Below are 19,935 nucleotides of genomic sequence, written 5' to 3'. Positions count from 1 at the left end.
GTGTATATACATGCTTTAATACTTTCATATAGAACACTAATTCTTGACCACAAAGCACAGTATAAGAGAGAACATACTGCAACCCTTCCCCAATATAAAACCATGACAGACAGTGGCTGTTGACACTATTCTTTCACTATCGCTTATCACACTTCATGAGTCAGTGATATCACATCTGTGCAATGCCTGTAATAGAACAGGTATCAAAACTGTAACAAATAATTGAGGGTTTAATAGAATATGTTTCTCGTAACCAAATGCATTTCTAACAAAAAAGTAAGTAGTGTTCTCTAGACGCATTTTTATCAAAGAGTTTAATGTGAAGTTCATTAACAGTCACACGTTTCTGTTTATATACGACAAATGTAAAGCGTAGCACATATCTAAAATCAACTGAAATCAACAGTATTTCTTCTTATGATTTCAGTGGATTTTAGAACAGATTTGGGTGTATTCATTTCATGATATGTAGATGTTTAGATTCTTCTTTTCTCTAAATATTTTAGTGAAAAACATTGATTCATGCATGTCTGGACATTTAACTCCTGCTTGTGAATTAAACACACTGTTTATCCTACCTTTGCTGCCACAGATGAGTTGGGTTTCTCCAGCAAGTCCCAGAGTTTCTTCCTCTTCTCTGGGCAGCATGTATTATCAAACTCTTCCCCTTCTCTCTCTCGCATTGTCTCTGCCTCTCTCCTCAGCTCTTCATTCATCTGCTCTTTCTTTTGGTGGTATCTTGCCTGGCAGCAAGATTCTAAATATATCTCATCAATCCCCCAGTAATCAAGCTCCTGCCCAAAAGAAAGAGCACACATTTCTTCCATCATATGTAGTTTCCCTGTCCTGTAGAAATTCAAAATGGAAGTGAAAGCCCCTGGGTGTCGATCAAAAAAGTATTCATTTTCATTTAAGTTATAGTCATCACATACTTCGAGCAGAGATTCATGAGTATTACAGTCTCTGAGCTTTCCTAATCGTGTCCTTGGAAGTCTGTCCAAAGTCCTCCACAGCACTTCATGGTTGAGTCCACCAACATTTATTTTAACTCTCCGCGAGCAGGCTTTGCTCCTAATGATCTCCACTGGTTCTGGTGGGAGAGAAAGGGTAGACCTTGAAGACTTTTTGTTGATCCCTGGTGGAGCCTTCTCAGCCATTTTAAAAAGGGTGCAGTTGTAATGCCAGAGTCTTTAGGAGGATGAGCTTGGAGACTATAAATATTTTGAGAGAGTCCTTTTCAGATAGACTGACCCATTCCTGAAGCTGAAAAAGACAAAAATTAGAATATTGCAATGCAGAATATAATCCCCAAATGCTCACTCCTTCTCCTTCCACAATTTCATATACAGATGAAAATATAATGATGGTAATTTGCTCTTTCTGAAGTGAGAATCTTTTGTGGTAGTATAAGGATCACTGGAACAACTGGTATATGTAAGAGAACTATGTTTAAGCAAAAGAAAAAAAAAACAACAAAACAAAACAAAACAATAACAAAAAAACTAGAATTTCTACATTCATGAAAATCGAATGTGACAGTTTGTAAGGAGAACTTGTTTTGTCAGTTTCTGATACAGCCATGTCACCTAAATCTAGTTATTTAACTATTAATTTGTGAGGCAAACTAATAGAAAGATTGTAGGAATATGCATAAGGAAAAAGTGAAAGGGGGGCTACCTTCCCTTTACTGAAAATGTCAAATTTGGCAGACACATTCTGAAATTGAATGAAACTATTAGCACATATAAAAATCTCCTGTGAAACCAAACTGCTTCCCTCATCCTCCTATTCCAAATATCAACTCACTGTATTATTTCATGACCAAAAATTACACACCAAATCATACAACTGTCATCCTAACAAGTCAAATTATCTACTACCAGACACTGTTGATTTCTAGACCAATTTAGTCAAGAGAATCCTAACTCTTTTGAAGTCACTGAACAGTAGTAGAGGTATATAGGCAAGGAAGTTCAGCTGTATCCTGGGCTGCATCACAAGAAGTGTGGCCAGCAGACTGAGGGAGGTGATTCTCCCCCTTTGCACTGCTCTCATGAGACCCCACCTGGAGTGCTGCATTCAGCTCTGGGGCACCCACCACAAGAAGGACGTGCACTTATTATAGAAAGTCCAGAGGAGGACCATGATCAGGATGATCAGAGGGCTGGAGCACCTCTCCTATGAAAACAGGCTGAGGCAGTTGGTGTTGTTCAGCCTGGAAAAGAGAAATCTCTGGGGAGACCTTACAGTGGCCTTCCAGTATCTAAAGGTAGCCTATAGGAAAGCTGGGGAGGGACCCTGTGTCAGGGAGTGTACTGATAGGACAAGGGGGAAAAAAGCACTGGAACAGGTTACCCAGAGAAGCTGTGGTTGCCCCATCACTGGAGGTGTTCAAGGCCAGATTGGATGGGGCTTTGAGCAACCTGCTCTAGTGGGAGGTGTCCCTGCCCATGGCAGGGGGGTTGGAAGTAGATGGTTTTTCAGGTCCTTTCCAAACCAAGACATTCTGTGATTCTATGATTCTATGACTGTATCCCATTTCCCAGCTCATCAGAACGGCTCTTTGTCCCACCTCTTAAGCCACTGCAGGGACATGACTTCATGACAGCAATCAGCAATCTCAGTTTTTGTAAAGTTTAAGTTCATCCCCATACACTGTGCACAATGCTGCAATGAATTCAAGCGAAGCTGCTCACCACCAAACTTGGAATGTCTGTATGAAACAGGAAGAAAACCCACCCACCACGTCTACTGTGGTTTGTTATCTTACACAGTGCTTAAGTAATAACTTATCAATAGTATCATGTCCCCAAAAGAATAATATTAAGAATGCTTTGATAGGCTTCTTTTATGAAGTAGGAAAGTCCTCAGTAATTTCCATGAGTTGATGTCTCCTCCTCCCCTTCTCAGCAAATCAACACTTCGACACTTTGCTCCTTCTTTTAAAAAGAAATAAACTGCAGCTTTAAAAAAGCATTTGATGTGAACAAGTATTTGATCCTCTTTGCAGAGTAAGCAAGAAGGTTGTGATGAGAGGGATTGTTACCTATAAATATATCAGGGGTAAACACCAGGGAGAGAGAAGACTATTTTTACTAAAGGACCATGATGGCACAAGAACAAATGGATACAAACTCACCATGAAAGTAAGATGGAAATCTGAAAGGGAATTAGAAGGTCACAAAGATCGGGTCCTCACTAGAGCAATGAGAATCTAGAATAATCCTCCACCAAAAGTACAGAGCAAAAATCAAAGAATTATTTCAATGTCATATCTGACATACTTATGATGAGGTTGACTATGTTCCTAGTATAAAATTTAAAACATTAGACCTTATTATATTTAAACTTTAAAGATGTTTTAAAGATGGTTTTCTCCACCATCAAATAAACTAATAGTAAGGCTCAGCCCCATATGATATAGGTATTAACAGATTTTCATGTACAAAAATATCAGGGAAAAGGAATGTTCCCTATAAAATTACCCATCAGATGTTATATTTACATTCATAGATTTTCTATTTCTTTTTTTTTTTAGATTTTCTATTTCTATTTCTTCCGAATACATAACACACTGTCTTGTGTGTTTTGGCAGATACATTCTGAAATTGAATGAAATTATTAGCACATATAAAAATCTCCTGTGAAACCAAACTGCTTCCTTCATCCTCCCATTCCAAATATCAACTCACTGTATTATTTCATGACCAAAAATTACACACCAAACCATACAATTGTCATCCTAACAAGTCAAATTACCTACTACCAGACACTGCTACCCCCATGCTGGGGATAGCCCCAAACACCTCCCTGTTCTCTGTTTCAATGTCAAGCTGAACCCACTTCAGACAAGAGCCAAAAGATTCTGCCTCTTCCCATTCTGCCTCCAGCCCTTCACTGTAAATCTATCTCCACATCAACCAGTGCACCTGATTATTTACATAAGGGTTTAAGCCTTTAACATTTACCTTCATTCATTAAAAAGATAATCTGATAACTTCACTTGTAAAGATAAATGTCATATCAAAACCAAAGCCCTGACATCGGTAGGTTTACATAACATATATTCCTTTCTTTTGTGTGGTGTTTTTTTTTATGTTGTTGTGTTTTGTTTTTATTGTCTTACTCTGAGACTCATTTTTCCTCAGATACTACCCTTCTCTTCATTGCCTTAGATGAAAGGGGAAGATGCAGAAGGTGGGGGGTACTTCCGAGATGCAGCACAGGTGGCTTTCTATACTCCAAGAACCGTGCACCATGGGGCCTGCTGCCATTGTACCAAAATACCAGCTGGGCAGCATGAATTAGCACCACAACCCAATCCCACTCAGAATCGAAACACAGCAACTGCCCTTCTGCACCCCAGTAGATGGGGGGACTCAAGTCTTTGCAAAGTCTCTTCACTGTAGCATCTCCTAGTGGTCTGTGATGCATTTATACATCTTCTAACATACAGAATATCACATAAATACTAAGCAATTGTAAGAGGATATTTCTCCACAAACGAAATATATATATATTTTTTTAAAGAAAAATCTTTTCAGACTTTAATGCACGATGATGTTTCTCCTTTAAAAGATGTCTTACATAAAAAAACAAAAGAATTTAAGAAATTCATAGAGAAGTTCTGTCACTCTCCATGAAATCAGTCAAGTCTTCAGGCAATTTCTGCACAGCTTCACTCGTTTATTCACTATTGAATCTCAGGGATTTCTTCTCTTTTCTTATTAATGTATGTTCTTTAATATTAACGATACAGAGTAAAGCAGTAGAAATCAAGCAGTTGATCTGATTAGTCTTATGTTAACCATACCCTCATTTGCTTTTCTGATTAAAAACATTAAAGATATGCAAGGCTAAGCATTGTTTTAGCTTTTATGCAGTGTAGTTACCACACACATTTGTTAAACAATGCAAAATTATAGTGTCACTGGTACTGGTCTACAGCTGATAAAACATTTTCTGATTTGACAGTATAATTATTGGCTACATCTCCCTACTTGAGGAACTGTGGCTTTTCTAAAAAGCTTTACCAGTCCTGGTTAACTGTGGTCATACTGAAGTCAGCTGTGAAACACCATTCAGTTAGTGTTTAGAAGATTGTATCCAAGGTGCCTTGTATGTATTAAGGTATATGCTAGCAATCACAACATGCAGCACTTTGAAAAAATTAATAATAATAATAATAATAAAAAAGAATTCTCAAATTAAAAATCTTGAAAATTAAAAGCTTTTATTGCCTTTCCACAGAGCTCCTTTCATTGAGATATATACAAGCCTTGGACTACATAACTTTTAAGAAAACCCTTTTAGTCTGCTTCCCAAGTCTCTTTCTTCACATATTTTATTTACTGCAGATAATTTTTAAAAATTTCTTCCTGTGCAGATTTTTTTCCCCAAACCTGGACTACAGAGTGTCTGTAACTGTGTCTTTAACAAAAATATAATCAAAAGCCTCTACTTCAACTACATGACACATTAAACTTTATAATCTAATTTATGAATTTCACATAAGAACACCAGATCTTTCATTATAACAAAATTATGTAATCAAGGTTACCTTTACAATTCATTAAATAGCTATTCTGGCTTTTAGCTACTGCTACTAATTTTTCAGACACTGCAATTTTTCTCCTGTGAAGGTTTAAAATATTTTGGGGTTAAGTTTATTGCCTCAACTTTCTGTTTGTGTACAGATCCACCATACACTTTTTCCACCCTAGAAAAAATGAAAAACACTACTAGTCCTTGGCAGGTGATGCCAGCCTACTGCTTACCAGTGCTGCATTGCCATCAGTAGAGAAGGACATAAATTATAACCACAAATACATACTAAAAACAGCACACAACAAAAAAGTTTCCTTTCTTGCCAAAATGAAATGACTTTGCAGGAAAATACCAATAATATTGAATAAAACTCTTCCAACTCAAAGTCAATTCTTTGCATTAAATAAAAGTGAAAATTGCAAGGACTACTACTCAAAAACCTATAGAAAGCCAGAATGAAGGTTAAGTTTCTTCCTCCATACCATACGCATGCAGATTTTAATGGTGTAATTTTCCCACCACCAATCCGTTCTGCATTACATGAATGGGTAATTATTTACCATTTCTTTTTATCTTTCTCATTCAGAATTTGGCCTTTGATGGTATTTAGCACGCAAACCCAACACTATAAGCAAAGTGATGAATTTCCCCTAGGGAGTTCTCACTGTCTTACCTGAGTGCTTCCAGGGTACTTGAGAGTTTAGCATCTTAATATCACTGTCAGGCTGTTATTACCCTTACTTTATTGGGGAGAATAGCAGGATGCATGAAGTATCCAATAATTTTGGCTGCTCAAATGAGCCAGTTGCTATTTTTCAGTCTTTAGTATTGTTATCACATTTGATGGGCGCATCCACATGAGCAGATAAAACCCTCCGGCAGAGGAACTCGGTTGCCTGTGCTGTTACATTGCTAGGACACTGCCTGGCACAACACAGTCAGGACTCTCCCAAATAGTTTGCAAGGATGGCTGGAGAGTCAGCATGCTTCAAGGTCTGCTCCTAGCAAGTGGTTTGCTTGCAACCATCTGCTTTGGAGCCTGCATGAGTTTAACCACACGGACACAGGTCACCATGCCAGCTGGCCCAAGCAGCACTGGGACCCATCTACCAACTAGCCAAGCTGCACCCCACATGAACAAGACCTTGCTCCAAAGAGATTCACATCCAGGCAGAAGAGTGCAGTGTCTCTGGAAACACAGCCTGGCCCCCAGCACAAGGAAATTAAAAAAATGTTAATACTTCTGAAAAGTTTCGTATAATTGAGATGTCAGGTAAAGCTGGTGTCCAGTTCCTTAACCATAAGCTTCCCACATCACAGCTATCACATTTCTGTTCTTTGTTTCAAAATATGAAGAGCTGTAATTTCTTGATGGTGAGCTGAAGGATCTTTATGAATAGTTTTATCTTAACTTCAGTCTAAAAAAAAAAAAAAAAAGGTGAGATCATAGCTAAAACTCTGAAAAACAAACAAACAATCAAAAACCACTCAGATGAGGTGCTCGATATTTTAATTTCCCACCCTGATAGGAGTCACATCTCAAACAGTTAAGAATTGGTAAGCTGAAAGCACAGAAGTGTCAACCTGGTCTAGTGGGAGGTGTCTCTGCCCATGGCAAGGGGGTTGGAAGTAAATGATCTTTAAGGTCCCTTCCAACCCAGACCACTCTGTGATTGTATAAAACATGTCAAAGAGACAGTATTCCTAAGCATCGTATGCATTTCTCAGAAGACACACATCCACATGCAGGAATGCATGCATGCATGCACAGCAGGGAAGCTGAGCTTTGATTGTTCAAACTACCACTGACAGGTGTGTCTACACTTAGATTCAAGTCCTCAGAGACAAGGAAATGAAGGGGGAAAGACAGCCTCAGCCCATCTCCCCCATGACTGAGCTTCCCTGCAAGCAATGTCTGGCTCAGACCATGACCATGGCCAGGGCCATGGCAGAGGCTGTAAAAGAGCAGGGATGTTTCCTGAACTAAGTCAAAATTGCAGCTGTAGCCTTGTGAGCTTTGTTATGGACAGGTCGGACTGTGGAAAGTAAGATTTTACTTTGAGAATAAATCCTGCAAAACCAGCTCTGTGTTGTTCCTATAGCTAACTGGTATAAGATGATGATTATTTCTATTTCATAACAGACCTCACAGATGATCTACTTCTGGTATCTAAAAAATTAAATATTGGCTGTATGAAGTCTGAGAGATTTACAGGAAACATTCAAAAAAGATGAGTCCTTTTATAGATGAACTTTTCAAACCAATGAAACCAGTCTGTCTGCTAGCTCCCTGTTCTCACCATCTTGAGCACAGAAGTGTCTTTTAGATGGATGAGCTTAACTTAACCAAGAAGCATAATGCTCAGGGGCTTTATATATTCCTTAAGAACCTTGAATAAGAAAACCCAGACAGAAATAGGTAAGGAGACAGAAGACAGGAAAAGTAGGGAAAGTATAACTGATAAAATGTTTGTAAAATCCAGCAGTCACAGAAGCTTGGTAGTTTTGGTTTATCTGATTTATTTATTTATTTTTAAATACCATAATATCATTTCTAATTACTTACTGTAATTACCCTCCAGTAAAGCGTTGTAGTGGGCCCTAGCCTCCACTAAGGGTGATGTGGACAACTTTAAACCAAAAGGCTGAACACCCTCAACAGCACTCTTTGTAAATTTATCTCAAGATTCTTACAGGATTTGGGCCTTGAGTATCCCTTCCTTGAGTAGTACCTCATAGAAAAGCCGAAGCTGAGAGCTGGATTTGCAGCACAACTCTCAAGAGGATGATGAATGACTTGGCAACCTATCACGCCACTTCAGATGCCTGTCCAGCAAACTCAGACAAGAAGTTATGATGAGCAAAAAGCATGCAATCTCAGTATGTCCCTAACCCCTTAGGCTGCTCTTCAAATCCCCTGAGCTTTTAGACACCCTATCAGTGATGAAAGGATGCTATCTCAACTACAATATACCACATAGACCAAATGCATGTACAGGCATTCAGCACTAACAGACCTCATTTTTTCATGGATTCTTTTGGCTTTGCATTTATACCCCTACTGTATGAAAAATGCTCATGAAGGCAGTGCACAGGAATTCCAGTGCTCTCCTTGTGTTTTGGGGCACCTGATTCAGCACTGTCCCAGTGCTGAATTAAGATCATCACCAGCCTTTATTCCAGGCTAACTCTGCTTCTTTGTCTTTCTGTATCAGTAACACTCTGCTGTTTGTGCTCCTGACAAGTGTGGCTATATGATCCTTGCAAAACAATGCCAGTGCATTCATGCTCGGTTTACAGAAATGGTTGCATTTCCATCACAGCCCAGGTTGAAGCATCTTGTTTAGGATGTGGTTGTCTGTGGTGCCTGCACTTCACTATTGGTGTTTACAGCTGGTTGCTAAGTACTGAGTTGCTGCTTTTGCCAAAGGTACCGTCTTTCACTACATATTTAGCCTTCCCTGGAAATTTCAGAGCAGATGAGCTGTCACAGAGAAGTACAAGGCCGAATGGCAGATCATTTTCTTTAATTTTAAACAACCAGATATTACAGAAATGTGATTATGTAAGATCCTCATTTCAGGGCTAAATCAGACTGCATATTTATATACTGGCTAGCACTCTGGATCCGTAGTTTTGATCACTGCTCCCATACAGCTCTATAAGGATGTACAAATACTTTTTGCAGGATACAGTAATAATAGTAAAGACATTAATATTAATAAATCAGAACTTTGAATTGCAACTTATCTAATAGTTGATATATTCATTTATTTTTTTTCAAATTATATTGCAGTACACTACAATGATGAAGGAGCTTTTAATATGTCCATTGTTCTTCCAGGAGGCACTGTTGCAACCAGTTGACTTAAAACAACAGGTTTTAAGGCTACTCTAAGCAAGTTATCTTATACCACCCCTCAGTCTTCCATTGCTCCCTACCAATAATAGCGCTTAAAGCACTGAAGAACTTCACAGATGTCTTTTTGTTCTTCTCAACAAAAGCTTGCACAGTGTGGTACTGAACTATGATTCTGGGTTTCTAGGCAGGAAAATATTATACAGTAGACAATATTACACTATATATACAGAGAATGATATCTGAAGCGATGAGGTAAAATGAGAAGCATCAGATTTTAACGCTTTTTGAATGAAACTGCTTCCAAAACTATAGCCATGGCACTTTACTCAGAATTCTACTACAATGTTTACGTTTTATAATAAACATGCAACCCCCCTATCCCATCTGTTATTAAGGAAAGCATGGTCATATGTGACTTTGGAAGTGAAAACATTCTTGTTCAATTTCTGCCTCTAGAAAAATTTCATGTTGAGCCATTTACAAGTGGACAGTTCCCTAATTCAATCAAGCAAAATGGTAGGCCTAGACTCACATGTACAATAGACAGGAAGAGATACATCCAAAGTTTTCACTTAGAGGTGGGCTTATTTACTCAAGAGATGCTTGTCTCAATCCAGACCCAACAGGCGTACAGCCTACATTCTTACCTCTGGTGCTTCACAGAAGCACTGAAGCTGGAAAAAAATGATTCAAAGCTTGGATTTCTGGGTGACTCAATTCTGACGAGTGCCTTTGTACACAGCTGGAAATGTCCCCAAGGTCATAGCATCAGCAAGTCTTCACAAAAAGCTTTTATCATTAAAAATTAAGATAAATGTCAGTATAGGCTTGATTCAGAAGAGTCCAACCCTTCAACATTTTGATTTCTTAACCTATGGAATGCCTCAAAACAAACCCAAGCTAGTCACTGAAAGTTGACACATGAGGCCTGTGACAACCTGTCATCTTATTTTGCCAGGTGTTTATCTGGAAAGCAGAAACTTTGATTCCTGACCTTATCTAAGGAGCTTTGGTTCTGCTTACTGCACAAATTTTCATAATGATTTTTAATCATATCATGAGTAGAAACAACATAAGTTTTGTTAAGCAGAATGACAAGCTTAAGGGCAGCAGATACCAAGATGGCATGGATATTTTGATCCCCACATTGACCTAAGAATGGAAAAAAGTGAGCACTCACTATCATGCACAACCACATGCAACAATGTTAATTGCTGTAATTCTTAAATTAAGACAAGCTAAGAAGAAAATCTGTGTAAAACTGCCAGAATAAATTATTTTATTTACTGCTCTCAAAAATGTATTTTTTTTCTAAAAGACACAACATCCTCTTAAAGAATGTGCTTGGTAAGTGCCATTAGTTCAGGTTTCTAATATTAAACACGCAAGACACAAATTTAAAGAAGAGTGTGGGAACCTCTAGGGCAGGATTAACATAGTCAGAAGGAAAAACTGTTAACATTCATCCACCCTCTGTGCACAGTCTGGATCAAAAGGGAAACAACACACCCTGACGTTCTGTGTCTGGAAGCCTCCTCCTATAAACCCAACCCTTCAGAGGACCAGAACAAAATCCAGTCCATAAAGTGCTCCTGGAGATGGTGGCAACAACCCGGTCACGTAATTGCCTGGTTGTTAGACACTTACCGAGGGACTATGTTAGTCCCTGGGGAGTCAGCCCTGTGGTTCATACTTTGCAGACTACTGCTGCTACCATTAAGACACAAAATGGCTGCATGGATGGAGACCACCTTCCCTGTTTCTACAGTGTCAGATTGAGGCAGAGCAGGTTAGAAGGGGGTCAAGCATGATTCTGTATCTGTGGGCTAGTATCTGTGGGATTCTGTATCTCTGGCCAGAGGAAATCTCAAATTACCAGAGGTGAAACATTTGTTTGCATCATGTTAATCTAAGAAAGGCCTAAAAGCTCATCTTCCCTCTTCTGAGTGAGTAATCTATTCACTGACCACCTTTGCTTCTGCTAGGTGATCAGCGAAGACAAACATACCCACCCCTTCTTTTCTTCAATGGGAGCAGAAGATTCTGAGTGCTGCTAGACCTTCTCTAATGAAATGCTAAACTAGGGACTAAAGTGACTAACTATAGGTAGACAGATGTGTCCTGAATAAAAATTCAAGCTAAAGGTCTACCCACAATGAAGACGCCTGTTCTGTGTCAGCAATAATGAGAGTGGAAAAAACATGAGTTGGAAACATTCTAGAAAGCAAGACCTTCTAGATGGCACTACTGTCGAGGCAGATCAACTTTGTGTATTATTAATCTCAGTAACCACTGGATGAGCACGTTCAACAGCGTCATTCAGAGCTTTGTTATTTCAAGGCCAATTAGTCCAGTTCACTGTTTTGAGTCTGCTTAAATACATTAGTGGGATTTTTCCAGCTGCTGCGGCCTGCCAACACTTTCTGCTCAAACTGTCCCAGGATCTGTCTGATATATTCTAATTCACACTGAATGTATGGCTGTAAATTATAGTAGGATTATTCAGTCACCTGAGAATACATCCAGGTGAAATGAGATCATCAGCCTTGCAGGTAAACCAAAAATTCACACTTTAAGGGAGCAGAAGACACAACTGAAACCTCTGCAAGAAGCAGCATTGTGGCCTCATTTTGAGCTGCTGAGCTTGGTTATTATTTTTATCTTCATTTACTTAAAATACAGCTACTTTTCTAAAAGTTAACAATTGATGAGGTACTGTGAAAAACTGTTTTATGAGCTGCCTCAAGATGTCTTATTAATGTTCTGAGGTAAATGTATTCTGTATTTGGACTGTACTGCCATAATTGATTTCTCTTTCTTAACTTGTTAGGCAATCAGGGAGAGAAGCTCATCTCCAGTGTCAAAGAAGATTATGTTTGAGAGCTTTGTTCAGTTAATTATCAGCACAGCTTTGCCTTCACTTCCTCGTTACATTGTTATACCTAAAGAGCTGATGTTCATTTCCTAACTAGGTAATACCCAAATATGATGGCAGCATGAAGAATATGCTGCAATAGCGAGCTTGACTTCCCAGGCCAGCATAGAGGATTCTCCTGCATCACACACCAGTGCTATGATAACAGGGATGTTTGGCCCCTCTGTCTAGACCTGGATCACACCTGCCCTTGTGCAATTTCTCAATATACTGTGGTCCTACTGTTGAGGTATTATGAGAGGTAAATTGGTAGATTGCCATTGTTCCTTGTAAAGATGACAATTGCTGCTTATCACAGACTACTCCTAGATACTCGGAGCATTATGCTTTATGCCAGTATTACATATATTATTTATTATCTAATAGATTGTTGGTTCTGACTCTCTTTCTGCTGCCAGCAGTGATGCTACTAACTACTCTTTATAGTCATCCGGAGGAGGAATAGGGCTGTATAGAAGCCAGATATTTAAGTCAGAGCTGATCTGCCATTATAGCTAAATATAGATTTCCTGCATTAGAAACAAATAAATTAAAAACCTCACATATTTTAGTGGCCTAAGACTTTTCCATTACTGCTTTCATACTGCTCATGTGGTCACCATAATTCATGAACAAGAGCATTCAAAATAGTATTCATTATTTACTGATCGTGCAGCTAACGTCCTCATACAGAGCTAGTGAAAAAGTAGCAATGCAATTGCTCAGCTTACTGCATCCCTCAAGCCTGGGAAGAAATGATGTATTGTACAATAAACAAGTGAACTCTAACTTCGGTAAAATATCGATGTGTGACTTGCACTGAAGTTTTTGTATGTACTGTAACATGCATCAGGAAGGGGAAAAAACAGAATAGACTTTTGCTGTCCTTCCACCTTTAATGGAGAATACAGACAGCTTTAAGCTTAATATATTTTAAATATCTTGACTGGTGCATATTATAGTAAAATATTTAATTTAGTGACTTGTAAAGCTAACTGGGCTTGTCTTTATACCTACAGCTACCAAAGATAAGAAACTTCCAAACTCTGTTTAATAATAAAAAAACAATAGTTCCTCAGCTTCTCTGTTCACTTTTTTATATTTAATCATACAATTTAATATATTTACATTTTACTTTGATTAAATTTGAGCATCACTAAGCTGTCTGTTTATCAGAGCTTCTGATAATATCAAAAAATGCATACCCTGGAAGAAAACTAAAAATAACAAAATTCTTTCCAAATCCTTTCTATATAGACAGAGAACTAATAGGTAAAGAAATATAGAATGCTATGGGACTGCACAAAAATCTACATTTATGATAGGAAAGAATCCAGTCTATAACATCCCAAAGATTTTTTTTTTCACAGTATCCCACAGAACACTGTTGTACATCTTAGAAATGTCTGTAAATAAAAATTATAAAATTTATTTTCATTAACAGTTAAAATTATTGTTAGGAAGTAGGCACTCATTTCTACCTGCTAAAATTGAGTTAAAACCATATGTCCCAAAGATTTATTATAAAATTCAAGAAATTAAATATTCAGTGTTACTATCTCAGCAATAATTACAAGAGGAAGACGTCAGTTACTTTTGAGAAATCAAAAATATTTTCTCACAAGTTGCTCATATCTTGATAAGAATAGAAACAGCACAAACCCCCCAAAGTGAAAAAGAGACAATTTTTATTTTGCATCCGGTTTCATCTTACCCAGACAGCTATTAGGTTAAAAACCTTATTCCCAAAAATGAAAAAATCCCCCTTCATAATGATATAGAAAAGGGAAAAGTCCTTGTAGAGGAGGTCATTATTTAACTCTAAGGGCTGCGAGCATACTGTTGCTGGGTCAGAAGGTATTATGCAACAATGTGATGAGTTAATAGAAATGACCCCAGAAAATGCATTAAAACAAAACACCATTTTTAGAAAATGTGTATGTCTACCCAGCTGAAGCCAAATTGGAGTGGCTCACAACTTTAAGTGTTTCCCTTTCTGGCTCCCAACTTTCCCTCCTGGGTTCTGCCTGTGAAGAGCAGCAGGTCTGTGCTCTGAGCAGCAAACACCTCCAGAGGAGTCTGTAGATGGGTCCCAGCCACTGCCCACTTTACCAGACCCTTCATGTCTCATTCACCAAGATCTTTTTCCCCTAAACCATGCAGACTGGTGACCAGACAGCCCCTCCCCAGCGTGCTGTTTATGTAAGAACAACACGCGGAGTAAAACACCAACTGAAATGTCCTCCAGCAGGTAGCTTTAAATATAGCAGTGCCTTGGAAAGTACCTGCACATGTACTGACGTGAAGCTCAGGGAAGTCACATAAGATCAAGATTTTCTTCTAAAAGTCACAGTAGCAAGCTGTTTGGCAAAATCCCAAATGCTGGCAAGAAAGATATTGCGAATCTCGACTCCTCGCTTTGCCTTGAATGGCAAGCCAGAATTTGCCAATTAACTTGCACTTAGAAAAAAAGGCTGAGCATGAATAAATAAATACATATGATGTGGCATTGTTACAGCAACAGTACATTTCAAAATGCTGAAGCCAGTGGAAATACTAAGAATGAAGCATGCTACTCCAAACATCACTTCTCCCTCATCTTCAGTTGAGGATGTTTTCATTTTCACTCTCTGCATATGTTTGAATGAGGCCAACCTGCTGAGCCCCAATGACAGCATCCAGCTGAGAGAGAAGGAGGCTAGAGAAATTTGAACACTGTTGTGGGAGCTGCTTGTGGAAGCATCATAAGAAATAAAAGGCAGCTGCAAGTTCCCGTAAGGCTGAGCTAAGAGACTGTTTATCAGCTCTTGTTTGAATGAAAAAGACAGCGGCATTAAGAACATGCAACAAACTTTTTTTTTTTTCATCCCCCTGACAAAGATTTCCACAGCTTTGACAGTGCATCTTAGGTGATCACAGAGCAGACAGATCTCACGAGCATCATGTGCTGACTGACCCTGCTACCCTGAAAGCTTTGTCTAGTCAAACTCCCTGGCAGGAGGATCACACCCCAAGCTTGGTAGGACATTGAGGTTTCAGACTTTGCCCAGCCTCTCAGGCTCAGTGCTAGCTCTGCACTAACTTGGATTCAACTTGCCAGCTGAGCAAACTTGAACGCTTATTGTTTTTAAAGCTAAACCTCACCAGACACAGCTTTTCCCACTCCTGAGCCTCTCCAGTCTCGCTGTTACTCTTCCTCTTCTAAACCAGCCCTGGCAGCTCTTCAGGGCTTCAGGATGGAGTTGCTGAAATCTTTCTCTTAAATGTCCTTTTAGTAGCCAGGTCTGCCTGCCTATGGATTTGCTAAGGAATGTTGCTTCCACCTGATGCTACTGACACTTCCCTTTTTATACAAACACTTGAAAAGTGACAATTTTGGCAGGAAGTCTAGAGATGGTCCTCTCTGCGATGAACTAAAATGTCCAAGAAACAGTAAATATACCACTTATTTATATCTTAATCATTATGTAACTTGAATGAAGTCCAAGACTTCATAAATATGGTCTGTACGTAGGTATAAACAACGGTCTACCTTCACACAGGCACTGAAATACAGATAGGATGTACTGAATGGTTTGTACAAACCATGCAGTGAATATGCCCATTTCTACAGACGTTTGGGTTTTTAAAGCCAGGGGAATGACAGCATGCTACATATCTACAGAGAGAATTTATGCCAGTATATTTCAGGCTAGCACAATGATACAGTTCTTTCAGCTTTGGTAGTGGGGATTTTTTCAGTCGCTGGGTACACGGGGTAATTCAAATGACAGTTATCTTCCGAGCCGCTCAGGGTTTATATCATCAGGTTCCCCCAGCGCTATTAGAGCATCGGAAACAAATGATGAGCCTTTATCTTTAAAGCTCACCCACGGCAGGAGGTAGAATACTACGAAATGCCATCCCCCCCCTACCCCCCATCCCTTTTAGCAGCTCCGAAAGAACAAAAACACGAGCCACGGTTTCCAAAGCTCTCCGGCGTGAGGGCTACACGGTTCTCCCTCGCGCTGATCCAAGCAGCCGGGGAGAAAAACACGTTCCCGAGCCTGCCCCCTGAAGCCCTCGGGGCCGGGGTCGGGGTCAGGGCCGGGGCTGGGACCACCCTATCGCTCCGGGGGGTCCCCGGGGCTCCTCGGCGGCCCGGGCACCGCATCCCTCCGGGGGCCAGCCGGCAGCTCTCGCCTCCCTCGCAACTCGCATCAGTGCGGGAGGCGTGGATGACTCGGTCTCTCCAAAAAAAAAAAAAAAAACAAACAAAAAAACCCATAATAATAATAATGATGGGGAAAAAAAAAATCAAAATAAACCCAACCCGCATCCCTCGGCGGGAGGAAGGAGAGATGCCCCGCCGCTTACCTTGCTCCGCGGGAGCCCGGGGCACCGCCGGGGGCTGGAGGAGGGATTCCCCGGCGCTGGCAGGGGCTGCTCGGGCTTCCCCGGGCAGTGCGCGGCCGCCAAAGCCCCGGCGAGAGGTTTGTGCCGGTCGCTCCTTCCCGGGGAGGGCTTTGCTCTACATTCCCGGCTCCACATCACCGCCCCCCCCGGCACGGAGAGGGCTGGGGGTGGAAAAACCGCGGCAAAGGCATCTCCCTGCTTCCCCCCCCCCTCCTCCGGAGCTGACAAGCCACCGACCGAGCGGCGCGGCGAGCGGCTGTGCTGGCGGGCGGGGATGGGGGGGCCGGCAGGGAAGCGCTGGTGGAGCTGGGGGGGCGGAGGAGAGGCGGAGGGGGGGGGATAAAAGCCGAGCCCGCGCTGCCCTCGCCCCGCTGTAATCCCCGGCTGCATGCGAGCTGCCGCCGCGGCCGCCTGGGTCTGCGGCTGTGCGCGGCGGCGGCGGCGCTGGGGAGGGCTGGGGGAGCCGGGGGGGCACGGCCGATCCCGGCCGGGGCAGGCGGGGAGACCCCCGCACCCTCCCTCCCCGCCTGCCCCCACCTGTGCAGGATGCGCGCACCCCCGCGCCGCGCTCCCGTGCCCGGCCCAGGGTGGGGAAGGGGGGACGCGCACACGCTCCCCCCCCCCCCCCCCCCGCCCCAACACCCCCCTATTAAGCCTCAGGCGGGTTGTGCACACACGCTGCAAGACCCCCGTCAGGGGAGGCAGGGGATGCACACGCACACAGGCTCACGCTACTCCCTCCGCAGCAGAATCCCCTCTCTCCCCCCCCCCCCCCCCACCTAGTTACTGAGCCCCCTCTCCCCGCACGTACACCCACTCTGCCATCCCACTCACGGGGGATGCCCCACGGGGAGCACCGAAGCCACCCCGGCTGGCCACCAGCCGCCCGGCCTCGCTGTTGGGGAGAGGGGGTCCTGCCAGGGGCTGAGCCCCCCGGGCACAGCCTGCAGCCCCCTCGGTCAGGACCCCTCGCAGAGCCTGGGGTCGCTTTTAGCACCGCGTCTTTTGATGGGGCAGCTGCCTGCCATCAAGGCTTCTGCTTCTGACACTGCCTCGCCCGCCTTCCCATCGGGTTTAATAGTTCTTCTTTATTGCTTTTTAATGGGAAGTCCTTTATCATTCCCGATAATGTGAGGAAGTCTGTCTCCCCCATTTAGTGCTGCCCCTCTGTATTTTAGGGATGGGATTAGAAAGCTGCTCTCCTTTTCAAGCTCTCCTGTCTTCCCTGGGTTTCATAACAGTTCCTATGTCACTTTGCCCTCTGCGTTGTATTGCTCAGGCTTCATCCCTTCCTATAGCTCTGAGGTCCTGCCCTCAGTGTTGCACATTTCTCTGCTGGGGTGAAGGCTTTCCAATACAGTGCTTCTCAGCTTCCATTTTCTTTTATTTTCTTTAAGCCAAAGACCTCCTAATTCTTTTGAAAACCCTCCAAGAAACAGATTGGGCAGTATTGCCACTATAATTTCAATTAAAAGCAACTAAAAATTGGGTTAAACTTTGAATGCTCATTTATTGTCTTAATTTCCCCTCATTTTATTGGCTTCCTCGACCAACAGCTTAGAAACAAAGCTATGTGATTTCAAAAAAAGGTCAACCACCTTTTGCCAGCCAAGCCCCTGACGTTTTCTGAATGAGTACCACAGCTTGAGACCGGCTATTAATGGTAGTCCTAAGTGGTGCTGATTCCAGGTTTAATTTTCTATGGAGATAATGATTTGTGTTGAAACCTCCAGCAAAATGCACTTTGTCTGAAATCTGGACATGGGTGAGGCAGATGTCTATCTGTGCTTACGAGGGTCACCGCAGTCTACCCCAGGGGAAATTCTCTTCCTGATCCTACCGCTGGCAAGCAAAGCCCTGCGAGTGTCCATTCCTGCCCCTGCCTACCAATGGGGTCAATCACCAACTAAAATGTAGGTGTCTGTATATTCCGTATGTTCCGCCCCTCCTATGTGCCCCTTCTGTCTATGTATTGCTTTACCAATATTTGAACCCACAGATCATCTTCAGCTGAATACGAGAGGTGGGTAAAACTCTCAAAGACAATTAAATTCCTTCAAGTTTGAGAAAAAGAAGGCAGTCAGGGGAAGAGGCTCTTTACACATCCTTTTGCGCCCAGAGCGTGGTGAGGGTGTCATCCGGAGCTCAGGTGGTGTTGCATACCTGAAAGTCTGCATGTATATGTCACATCGATGAGAAAGGTTCAGCTGGAGCTTCTGTCTTCTTAGTCACTGCCGTCAGTAAAGCACATGGTGCAGAGCTGTAGGAAAAGTTCATTCATTCGGATGCTCATGAAATACCAGCCTCTCAGGAGCTCCAGTGCTCTGCTACTGCTTTTCATGACGCAGTGAGTGGCTTTGAAGGCTGGGCGTGTTTTAGAGAAGCAGGCAATGTTTTCATAAGATTTTAATAGTTGAGGTTTTGGTAGTTTTATAAAGGGAGATTCTGTTATTTCTCTCTCATACACATACACCCAGACACTAATAGGACTCGCTTGTGGGGAAAGCTGTCAGAAAGTGCAGTTGATAGGAGAGTTCCCACAGCTCTGCAGCTATACTGGTGCACATGCTGAGTAGACACTGCTCCCAGAGAAGCAGCTTATCTGCTTTCAAAATGGAAGAATTATTCTCTAACAAAAAATTATTTATTGAGCTACTGAGTCCACCGTAAAAATACCTTTTCTTCGTGAAAGAATTTTTGCATACAGAAATGTGTTACCACACCACAATATATGTTTATTTCACTGTATCTACATTATTCTATTTTCCTTCATAAACATATTCTAAACATTCTTGGCTCATTACTTTTCTAGTTTTGGGGCTTTTCTGTACACACAGGCTTATCTTCTGTTCTTACAGCAGTGTGTTTGGAAGTTGAAAAGAAGCTTTAGAGATGCCCCTATTTACTAGAAAGGAAAAAAAAAAAAAAGTATGGCCATGCTGATGACCAGTGACTTCCAGGAGTGAAAGATTTACTCAGAAGAGTTTTGTTTCAATTGGTCAGATAAGGGGAAGAAAGACACAGCTTGAATGAAAGAGAAATCTCTTTCCTACTGAGCTTTCTGTTACAGAATTTTTATCTCTCGTTACATCTATGGTCTTCAGAGCATCTTTCATCAAAGACTAGGCTTATAAACATGCTGGACCTCTGCCTTCTCACTTCACATCTGGTTTGCACAGATGAGCCTACAAGCTCTCAGTGAGGCAGAGCTTCCCAA

The 19,935-nt window shown here is 41.7% G+C and overlaps 1 protein-coding gene across 1 annotated transcript in view; it reads right to left on the bottom strand.

The window, feature by feature from the left end:
• Positions 1-17,206, bottom strand: part of KCNB2 (potassium voltage-gated channel subfamily B member 2) — a 199,622-nt gene extending 182,416 nt beyond the window's left edge. Inside the window, exons 1-2 of the mRNA XM_068672091.1 lie at positions 16,680-17,206; positions 579-1,263 (exon numbers count right to left, since the gene is read on the bottom strand). Of these exons, the coding sequence (XP_068528192.1) occupies positions 579-1,157 (579 nt within the window). The 5' untranslated portion in view covers positions 1,158-1,263; positions 16,680-17,206. The remainder of the gene's footprint in view (positions 1-578; positions 1,264-16,679) is intronic.
• Positions 17,207-19,935: the final 2,729 nt, after the last annotated feature.

Source organism: Anas acuta, chromosome 2 (genome assembly GCF_963932015.1).
Source record: "Anas acuta chromosome 2, bAnaAcu1.1, whole genome shotgun sequence".
Lineage (NCBI taxonomy): Eukaryota > Metazoa > Chordata > Aves > Anseriformes > Anatidae > Anas > Anas acuta.
Note: the sequence above shows the minus strand (reverse complement) of the source record. Positions and strands in the feature narration are given on the sequence as shown.